This window comes from Teleopsis dalmanni, chromosome 1 (assembly GCF_002237135.1).
Source record: "Teleopsis dalmanni isolate 2A chromosome 1, ASM223713v2, whole genome shotgun sequence".
Lineage (NCBI taxonomy): Eukaryota > Metazoa > Arthropoda > Insecta > Diptera > Diopsidae > Teleopsis > Teleopsis dalmanni.
The window spans coordinates 117,886,157-117,897,755 of record NC_051846.1 but is presented as its reverse complement, the minus strand read 5'-3'; the positions used below and the strand labels follow the sequence as shown (position 1 = coordinate 117,897,755).

The 11,599-nt window shown below is 31.5% G+C and overlaps 2 protein-coding genes across 2 annotated transcripts; one reads left to right on the top strand and one right to left on the bottom strand.

Annotated features, from left to right (window-relative positions):
* The first annotated feature begins 561 nt into the window (after positions 1-561).
* LOC119667934 (protein ALP1-like) lies at positions 562-3,525 on the top strand. Its single transcript, XM_038077287.1, has 2 exons — positions 562-1,549; positions 2,612-3,525. Exons 1-2 carry the CDS (start codon positions 1,142-1,144, stop codon positions 3,428-3,430), a joined length of 1,227 nt encoding a protein of 408 aa, XP_037933215.1. The 5' UTR covers positions 562-1,141; the 3' UTR covers positions 3,431-3,525.
* Positions 3,526-7,961: 4,436 nt separating this feature from the next.
* On the bottom strand, positions 7,962-9,392 carry LOC119667926 (actin-related protein 10). Its single transcript, XM_038077277.1, has 3 exons — positions 9,252-9,392; positions 9,043-9,195; positions 7,962-8,987 (listed from the first exon to the last, which is right to left on the bottom strand). Exons 1-3 carry the CDS (start codon positions 9,320-9,322, stop codon positions 8,084-8,086), a joined length of 1,128 nt encoding a protein of 375 aa, XP_037933205.1. The 5' UTR covers positions 9,323-9,392; the 3' UTR covers positions 7,962-8,083.
* Between the last annotated feature and the right edge of the window lie 2,207 nt (positions 9,393-11,599).

The window sequence follows — 11,599 nt, the reverse complement described above, 5'->3', positions numbered from 1 at the left end:
GATTGCAAGGCGTTTCAATTAACAATGGCAAAGAAAGCACTGAACAGTAGAGTTGCTGCGTGGGCTATGCAGATATCAGAGTTTGATTGTAAAGTATGTCATCGATCCGGCAATGCAATGCGACACGTGGATGCATTAAGCAGATATCCAACTGTATACAGATTAGAAGACAGCATTATACACATGGTTAGAACAGCACAATTAAAAGATGAGTCATGCCAGATTATCAGTCGTTTGCTGAAAAATGAACCGTATGAAAATTTTCAACTACGTTGCGGTGTTCTATATAAATTTAATGAAGGCAGACACTTGTTAGTTGTACCAAAATCAATGAATAAAGATATAATTCTGAAAATACATGAGAAGGGACATTGGAACGCGGATAAAGTAGTAGCGGTATTAAATTAAGAGTACTATATTCCGAAAGCTAAAAAGTATGCTGCAAGAATAATTGCAAACTATGTGACCTGCATTCTTGCTTCTAAAAAAAATGGAAAGCAGCAAGGATTCCTTAACCCAATAGATAAAACTGATTCACCGCTGCATACCCTTCATCTCGATCATTTAGGACCGTTGCCGTCAACTACAAAATCATACAAATACATGCTAGTCGTAGTCGACGCCTTTACGAAATTTGTTTGGATATTTCCAGTTAAGTCTACGACAACAGAAGAGGTAATTACTAAGCTGACATTATTAAATGACACATTCGGAAATCCACGACGTATAATAACTGATAAAGGAACTGCATTTACCTCTAAAGGTAAGTCCACACCTAAGCGAACGCTTGCGAACGAACGAACATTCGCAGGTAATGTGGACGGCAAAGCAAACGCGAACGATTCGATTTGTAGTGTTCGTTAGCATTCGGAAGGATTTGCGTTCGGCAAGAAATTTGAGTAGAGTTTGATCGTTCGTTCGCTTACATTTGCTATGTAATCTGGACGTCTACTAAACGCAATAGAACGTTCGTACAAATTTATTGTACATTTGTGCGTAGATGACATGCAAACGAATGTTCGTTCATTTGATGTTTTCTTTTATGCAACAATCGTGATTAGTCGTGTGTGTAATTATATTACATAATCTATTATATAATATATAAAGTATATAAAATATAAATATAATAATATATAAAGAAATGAGCAATAACGTGATTATAGCTAGTGCTGCTTTCATAGTTATATCTGAGGGCTCCAAAAAAAAGCGTAAATGTTGGATGTCAGAGTTTCTGAATAAAAGAAATTGTATATGCACACCGCTTTTTAAAGAACTGGATGTTAAACGCTTTCATAACTTCTGTCGGATGTCTGAAATGGACTTCGATAAGATTTTAAAATTGATATCTTCTAAAATATCGAAAGAAGATACAAAGTTTAGAAAAAGTATAACTCCAGCAGAAAGACTGGCAGTCACCCTCAGATTTTTGGCAACTGGGGATTCATTTACCAGCTTGGAGTATTTATTTAGAATATCGAAGCAATCTATATCCAAAATTGTACCTGAAGTTTGTTCGGCTTTGCTCGAAGCATTGAAAGAATATGTGAAGGTAAGATTTTAATTCAAATCAATAACTTTATTAATAATTAAAGCTATTATACAAGTATAATTATATTAAAAACTGTATGTCAAAAGCTAAACTTAAAGTAAACTGATAAAAAATTATAATTATTAATATAACTATATTAATTAAAAACTGTATGTCAAAAGCTAAACTTAAAACTATATTAATTAAAAACTGTATGTCAAAAGCTAAACTTAAAACTATATTAATTAAAAACTGTATGTCAAAAGCTAAACTTAAAGTAAACTGATAAAAAATTATAATTATTGATATAACTATATTAATTAAAAACTGTATGTCAAAAGCTAAACTTAAAACTATATTAATTAAAAACTGTATGTCAAAAGCTAAACTTAAAACTACATTAATTAAAAACTGTATGTCAAAAGCTAAACTCAAAGTAAACTGATAAAAAATTATAATTATTGATATAACTATATTAATATTATTATATAATATTTAATAATCTGCTCCACTATCGTAAAGTGGATCGGATGATGACAGCACTTGCTGACCACATAATTGAATATTTTCGGCAACATCACTTTGTGTAAACAAAAACACTTGCGGTTCTGTAGCATCATTTGTTTGATTCAATGGTGACGGCAACGGGGAAGATGTATTTGGAAACATGTCAAACGCTCCCATATCAGCATCAAATATAATATTATTTATTTTGTGCTGTACGACGTTCATTGTCCTTTTCGAATATGTCCTTAATTTACGCGCAATATGATCTCCATATACTGCGCAATCATCATTTTTCGCAACAGCTTCTTTCAATATCTTGTAAGCTTCTTCTATCTTCGGGTTTTCGTTGTGCTTACGTTTTGATGGCGCTTTTTTGGGTGACTTAAAAATTCGGTTCGCATTATCCTCCACGGAAATTTCGATATCATTCAGTGTTTGATCTTGGATTGGATTAGAATCACAAGTTGAAAGCTGTGAAATATTGTTAAAATTTTAATATATTTTTTATAGACTTTTACTTTTTATCTAATGATGTTTTCTAATACAGATATATTTCTTTTAAAATCAATTTTTCAGACGCCTATTTCTCCTGAAGAATGGTGCGCTGTTGCTAAAGTTTTTGAACAGAAATGGAACTTCAACAATTGTATCGGAGCTATAGATGGAAAGCACTGTGTTCTTCAAGCTCCATTTCATTCAGGAAGCGATTACTTCAACTACAAATCTTCTTTTAGTATTGTTCTTCTGGGTATTGTGGATGCAGAATATAAATTTTTATATGCTAACGTAGGTTGCCAAGGAAGAATATCAGATGGCGGCGTTTTTAATAACAGCGCTTTCTACAAACATTTTAAAAATGAAACTTTGGGACTACCAAAAGAAATGACGTTGCCTGGGAGCACAAACAAAGTACCATTTGTTTTTGTTGCTGATGATGCTTTTCCACTGAAACCAAATATTTTGAAGCCCTACAGCGGAAAACACGATAAAGGCTCAATAGAGCGTATTTTCAACTATAGACTTTCCAGAGCTCGTACAGTCGTTGAAAACACATTCGGAGTTTTGTCCAGCGTTTTTCGTGTTTTAAGAAAACCTATTCAATTACAGCCAGAAAAAGCATCTATTATAGTTTTAGCTTGTATACATCTTCACAATTTTTTACGGTCAAGCAGTTCTTCGAAACATTTGTATAACCCTCCGGGGACACTTGACAGTGAATGTGATGGCATTGTTACTCCAGGCACTTGGAGAACAGACACTAACGATTGCAATTCTTTTAAATCTTTACGAAAAGTGGCTAGAAAGCCTCCAGCTCAAGGTGAAGATATTAGAAAGCTGTATGGAGAATACTTTATGGATGCAGGAAAAATTCCTTGGCAGGATTATTATGCGTAGATTTTCTTTATTAAATAAATTACGTTATTAAGCTTATTTTTTAATACTATTAAAAAATTACTTGTAAATACTAAGTCAGGTTTAAGAATAAACAATAAAAATCCAAAAATTTACAAAACGATTTTACATAAATATTGGTAATATATAAATGAATACATACTTCTTGTAAACCAACGTAAGTAACGTTTTTTGGTTGGAATTTATCCAACAGAAATTCCATAGCTTTAAAGCCAAACCACGTGGACTTATATTGCTCATCAGCAGCACTTCCAGACTTTTTTTCTTTTTGCTTCTTCCGCTCGCGTCGAAAAGACGATAATAAAGAATTCATTTTTTTCTTTATGTCGTTCACATCTATTTCCATATCATGAGCAATATCTGTCCAGGCATCGTGTTTCATTTTAATATTTTTGTAATTAGGACTTGTACAGTCCCACAAACACTCTTTATTCCTGTACAGTTCAATTAATTGAAAAACGCGATTATCTCGCCATTCCATATTGATTTGTAAATATAAAAGTATTTTAAATAAGACACTAGACACTAATAATATAGAATATGTGAACACATTCGTTCATTGTTCCATCGCTAAGCGAACATTCACGAACGCAAACAAATATTTCTTTTCATACAAAATATTCGTCCACATCTAACAGCAAATACAATCGACCAAACGAACGAATTGGTACAAATTTTACAGCAAACGCAAATGCATCGGAACACTACCAAACTCTACAAATGCGTTCGCTCGCAATTGTTTCATCGTGTAGACCACCTTACAAATTTTTGTTCGTTCGCTTTGTTTCCTATAAAGTTTTTTACCCGTCCACACCTAAAATAATTCGCATGCATTTGTGCGAACGTTCGTTCGCAAGCGTTCGCTTAGGTGTGGACTTACCTTAACGCATTCAAGAATTACTGCGCTGCTAATCATGTTCATCACCATACTGTGACAACCGGAGTTCCAAGAGGAAACGGGCAAGTAGAACGTATAAACCGAATAACTATTGAAGTACAAACTAAGATGTCACTGGAAAATCCGCTGAAATGGTACATTCATGTAAGTAAGTTACAAAAAATAATTAATTCCACAGTAACAAGGAGTACGAAGAGAACACCTTTTGAGCTGCTATTTGGTTTTAAAATGTTTACACCGGAGGACTTAGAATTAAATAGCATGATTGAAGAAGCAATTATTAGTGATTTTGAACATAAAAGAAAAGAGATGCGTGACAGCACAAAGCAACAAATTCTTAAGATACAAGGTGGAAACCGAAATCAATATGGTAAAAGACGTAAATTGGCAACAATATACAGGTTGGGTGATCTAGTAGCTATTCAACGCACTCAGTTCGGAGTTGGTCAAAAGTGCTGTCCAAAATATCTCGGTCCATATGAGGTGACGAAGGTGAAGCAAAATGAAAGATACGATGTAAGGAAAGTAGGTGATCATGAGGGTCCAAATACAACATCGACAGCTGCAGATTATATGAAAAGATGGGCGACTTATGAAGATAGTGAAAGGAGTCGCCTGGGACAGACGACATTCAGGATGGCCGATTGTAAACAGTGAAGTATGCACTTAAACGAGTTTGCATGCAGAGGGCTAGCTGCGAGTATTGAGTGCAAGAGAAAAGTAGTCGTCGTTAAGCTGGTGTACTAATAAGAAGTTAAGCTGGTGTCTTATCGCTGTTGATGAATAATTTTCTATATTTTTCTCGATGTGAATAATTATGAACTTATAAACTTTTTGAAATTAACCTCATCAGTGTTGATGAATAATTTTCTATATTTTTCTCGATTTGAATAATTATAAACTTATAAACTTTTTGAAATTAACCTTATCGGTGTTGATGAATAATTTTCTATATTTTTCTCGATTTGAATAATTATAAATTTATAAACTTTGTGAAAGTAACCTTATCAGTGTTGATGAATAATTTTCTATATTAAATTAATAAATAATTTTATAAATTAACAAATAACTTTTCTACATATATATATTATTATATTATATTATATATATATAATACATAATATAATAATTATAAGGAGCAAGTCCTGTCAGAACTGAATTTAAATTGGGATAAAGCCATATGTTAAGTAGTTGATGTTCGTACAACTTGTAATGCGTTCCCAATCGCACACACAAACTTGAGTCCGATCCAGCTTTGCACCTGTCTCTTAGAAGCGGCAAAATTACTACGACTTGATCCTCGTTCATTTCAATTTAAATCCCACCTGTCCCCAATTCTCTTCAAATAATCTCTATTGATTGCACACAACAATGACCCATCTACATCCCAACTTATATATTTGCGTTATCTAGTTCGCATTTCTGTGCAGGCTACAACAACAATTAGACTAAATCCAAGCTGATACTGCAACATAAAGTTTCTCAAGTATGAGTTACACATTCAAAAAATGCGTAAACTTTGTTATATAAGAAGCAGCAACAATATACAGGCCTATTCTGAATACTCCCAGGGAACAAAACTCCCTATTCCCACGCTGTTCCCAAACACACAACTCCCTTATTCTGAATTGCTTAGGAGACAGCAGTTTTGGGAACAACAACAGTTTCAAATTTGTTTTGTTAAATTTTGGCAACCATGGCATTTTTAATGACAAAAAGTGCGAAAATGAGCAAAACAAAGAAAAGAATTGCGTATCATATGTTGATTTAAATGTAAAAATCGCATTATTTGTTTGCTGCACAAATTATCGGAAATCAATATAAGTTATTTTATGAGTAAATAATAAATAATAAAAAACTTTTATTTTAATGAGTAAAATAAATATATAAATAGAATTGGGCATGAGCAAAATAAACCAAATGGTAAATTCTAAATTTTTAACTCTTTTTTAACTAAATAAAAAACAACCTTACGTTATGATATCAATTCTTCAAAGTCTTTATTTTCAAACATTCACTGCTTTTATATAAAATTTGCGTAGATTATAATTTAATTTTTTTATATAATTAGGATAGAAATGTCCTTCATGCTTCAATTAATGAACTAATAATAGTTTATAATTGTGCAGATGTTACAATAAAAATGAAGCAATGTTTTACCTGTACATAATTGTAAAAGTTTGTTTTAACTTATTCTAGGAATCCCATTCATTTCAGAATTTGGTTTCCTTTCATTTTTCTATTGTTTTAAAAACAATAGTTAACACTTTAATTAGTGGAAAAAACACGTGTGAATGAAATAAATAAAAATGTAAATATTTTAAATTTGTTATACTTGTAAGGATGGAAATTTTTACCAATTTCCAACCTACATATAATTAGTGTGCAGTTAATACCTGAAAAAAAATTGGTTAATTTTTATATAATATATTTAAGGTAAATAACTTATTAAAAGCCACCCCCGCATGCACACAACAGCATCACAATGAATTAAACCTAAGATTACATCAAAAAATTAAGAAAATGTAAAATATATTCAAATAAATAAATATTGTACCTACCTTATTTATTTATTATTTAAACTAATACTTTTTAATATTTATTTTATTCTAAAAAATAAGTATAAATATTTAAAGCCGCCACTACCGACACTAAGCTAAACACGTTTCAAAACAAAACAAATGCACAACACAAGAAACGTCAAAAACAGCTTTTGTGCAAAGAGCTTTGTGTAAAAATTGATGCGCGCGCATATTAACTACGGCGAAAGCGCAAAACAGCAACGACGTCAAAAATCCAAGCCAGCTGTAAACTAAACTTTGCGTTACGTTAAAGTTTGGTCTGATGCGTATATAAGAAGACGCATTTACTTAGAAGAGGCAGTTAGTGATCGACGCTTGAAGTCATCGGAGTTCGTGATAGACTCGCCAAGTGAAGCATTGGGAAACATTACCGGAGCTAAGTATAAAGAAGCATCTTTATATTATTTTTTGTTTTTTTAATATAGACCCAAAGTTCCATAGTATAGACCCAAATCAAATTTTCCCGGTTTTTTCATATTTTGCTCATGATAACATATTCTGCATATGCTGTGAAAGTTGGTCTTGACGATAATTTTATACTTTGGCTCTAATTTACTCTTGTATTCAGCTAGATTTAAAATATTATAAATAGCCCTACATATTAGTAAAATATATCACATAGTTTCGGCACCCTTTTCCCCAAGTTAGGGGGCTATAATACCTGGACTGTTCCATTCCAAACGATAATGTTTCATTTTACATTTGAAAACATTGACATTTTAGTTAGTAAAGTGAAAAAATTAGAAACCTCAGACAAGAATCAACGCAAGGCGCCAATTAATGTAAATTTACCGCACATCATTTTTTAAATAATGCAAAATAATGGAAAAACACAAGTTGTGTAAACAGTTACTTGACAATCAAAAAATTATGTACAATTTGTTTTTGTCATATTTTGTGTTCTTCTTTCAATAATTTTATAATTTCCTTTTATGGTTATATTCCCAATATAGTAATTAACAAATATATATAATAAAAGACATATATTCTAAAACAAAAAGTTGTCCTTTTTTGAATAAGTTGAAATTTTCAATTTTTTTAAATGTGTAAACTCATACTTGACAAACTCTATATATTTTATTTTCAGATTCAAGTAGATATATTTGGAAATCAACAATTCGTAACAGTTTAAATATGTTTTCCTAAAACAATTTTTTATGTTCCTGTTAATCGATTATCAGCTAAACAAATCCAATCTGGAACGCGATTAGTTTTAAAAAAAGCTTCCTTTGTTAAAGACCGCGTTTGTATCAAATCTGTAGCTCCACATAATGAACCACCCAACCACGCACAAAAATTTTGACAGCCAATTGTTTTGTGAAATTTGAATTGAATTTTACCATACAACTTATCCGTATATAGATAGTCAGTTTCAATTAAAAAGTTTAACTCATCCTTCAACCTCGGTAATAAGCCCATTATTATAGAACTCCCACCAATAACATATATATTTTCGGTCAATTCTCTTCTCACGTCAAGTGGACACTTTAAAATCGATTGTAGTATTAAGTGTGGTAAATTGTCCCGCTCATTGCTTGTCTCGAATAGAATTTCAAATGCAGTTTCTCTTAAGGACCCAGGTATAGTTATGATTTGAGTTCCATTTATAGAATATTCAATATTCGGTGGCACTTCAAGCTTTTGATTGCTACGGTAACATTGCGCACGCGCAAAATTAGTCACAAAGCATGTTCTAATCTTAATATCTTCCAAAACTTTTTCGGATAGAAGATTTTCTTTAACACCAATGCTTATTAACTGGCGCTTTATTTCTTTATGTATTAATTGACCGCCATATCGCTGGTCTTGGAACGCTTTTAAAATTTGAACGCCACTGTAAATCGGCATAACATTAGTTTCACTGTAACCTATATCAATAACAATACCACTCGATATTGCAAGAGTTGAAATTGCCATAATATGTGTGGGAACGAAGAGCACTGATGAAACTTCAAAGTGTCGAAACAGTATTCGTACCAGTGCATCACGTACTTCAGTTTGGTCAAAAACGTTTTCAACGATAACAAATTTACGATCTTTGGGGCTTACAAGCAAGTATCTAGAAATCAAAATATAAATACTTGTTTATCAGCTTTAACTTATAATTAACTTACTTAAAAAATATCATTTGCAAAAAATCTACAATCTGATCATAAAATTCTAAGCTGTCCTCATATTGAAAGAGAGGTTTAGTAACTTTACTTGCCAAACATATCACCTCCGATCGGACTATTTTTCTTGGACATGTTTCGCCAGCAAACCCGAATCTAAACAAATTGAAGTATTTAATAAATTTACTGATTTCTTAAGGTTTTTACATTACTTTGTGTAAGCAGTTCCAACGTCAAAAACAATTGGCGGTTTTTCTTGCATCACAGTCTCATAAAGAGGCATATTAGTAAATCACAATATTTGGTGAATTCTGTTAATGCAGTTACAGTGAAGCACTTTTAAGCAAAGAACACGTAATAAGAACGGACAACTTTGACAGTAACATCAAGTTGGTTTTCCAGCAAAGAGTACATTTGCATGTAAATAGATGCATTTTTTGACATGAATGCTCCAATAGAGCAACTTTTGGTATATAAGAATAACTTGGCATTACTGCATAAACCAGTTAACATATGACAACTAAAACAAAATTCAAACGAATTTGCGGTTGAATTTTATAAATAAGTGTTATATATAATTATACATATTTGTACTATGAGATTGTGAATAAAATCATTTATGTAAGTTTTATACTCTTCTAACGACAATAGTCACTGCTAAATAAGTAGTACTCACAATTATTTTATTTTTCTTGCAAATATCTTATAACTATTTACTGCTATTTTAACGATTTTGTTTTTTATTTTGTCAATAAATAATATAAAAAGTGCCTTCGACAGCTAGATCGCGTAAAGTTGCTAAAATCCACTCAAAACAACAATACTACTTTCTCTTTCTAAGCACCAAGCCGTGAAGTGGCTAAATATTTTAGGAATTACAGGAAAAAATATCACCAACGCAATAAACTAGCTATTGTGAACCATCATTGAAAATTTCAACGAATATTGTAGTCATATGTAAAACGATTGTAAACAAATATTTAAGCACAATTAAAAAGTGTCACAACTTTGAAAATTTTAAAAATATACAAAATTGTGGAAAATATATCATTTAAATACTTACATACAAATATACAAAACTTTTTAAGAGTACGTAAATGAAGTATAATTAAAAAGCAGTTTAAAATTTTTAACTTATTCGTTGTGTACAAGTTGACACTTATTAATACATATATATTTTAAACTACTTTAAATTTTATTGTAAAAGGAAAAGTTTTAATATTGGCTTTGTTATTAATTTTTTTACAAAATTTAATTTTCTTGCATTATATGCCCATGTGCAAGATTTGCTCTTTGCGAATATATAACTTTTGACAGATTGCAGAGTGATACTGATATCTCGCTTAGCGCATATTATAAGTGATTTGCTGTTTTTTGCCATAATTGTATGGTCCAAATTTATAGAAATTAGTTGCACAAACATCAGGAAATCACACTGAAAGTACCAGAAATTAAACTCGTGCCCTCCCAAAGTTGAAGCTCAAAGTCAGCGACTCGTAACCAATTGACATAAAGCCGTACTTGACTTTCATGTTTGTACATTTTTCTGGAGTTTTTTGTTAATTTGCTGTAAAAATTATTTTTTTTAACAAATTCACTTGATGTGTTTTTATATTAAAATGAAATTATAAACCAGTTGTAAAATAATTGAATTAATTAATTATATTTTTATTTTTAATTCTTAAATTCCAATACTATTCTGTTTATAGAGGTATTATTTGTTGCATTATTTGTATATTCTTTCTTATGTATGGAACCTAATCTAGGAACGTAACATGGCGTTTACAATGGCCGAAAATGGCTCATGTTGAATGAGCCATCTGTAGGTGTTAAATTCGTTGTAATTCTTTTGTTCTCATTTCAAACAGCTGATTTTTCAACTTGACTGTTGATATGATTTTTAGCCTGTGCCAAAAAAATTTTACGTGAAGGTTAAATATGTCTTCAAACCTTGGAATATAAACATAAAACATATTTTTAACTTCGATTAAATACTTTTTGGGAAGCAGAAGTTCCAAAAAGAGGTGCATCGTTTTCAAGAATATGCAACCACCAAATATTTGTTTACCTTTTCTTGTAAATATGTCAAAAACAGCTTTCTCAAACTGTCAAAATGCGATGAAGAGCTTTTATTTAGGGTATGTTCAATGTATTTCTTTGCATTTGGAATATATTTGGAACGCATGGGAACGTCGTTGGGACACATTCGTAAAGAATGTGATGAAATAGCTCACTCTCTTGTGAGTCGAAAGGCTCAACCTATGAAGAACGTTCTGATGTATATTCCAACATAAGGCATGCCTAAAAGTAGGCAGTGTCGTTTGCAGCTTGCCCAATAGCAGTAACCAAGGTCAGCTTGTCGGTAAGAAATGCTGATTTTCAGTTAATTGTGTCAAGCTGAAAGCGTTAATTGTGTTAATTGTGTCAAGCTGAAAGCGACGTTGGAAATAAATAATCAAAAGATGCAAAAATATCGAATGCACCTTAAGTTATTAACGTTTTTGCGAATTACGCAAAAACTATTACATTTACTTAAACTCATAATGCCCTCCTTATCCTC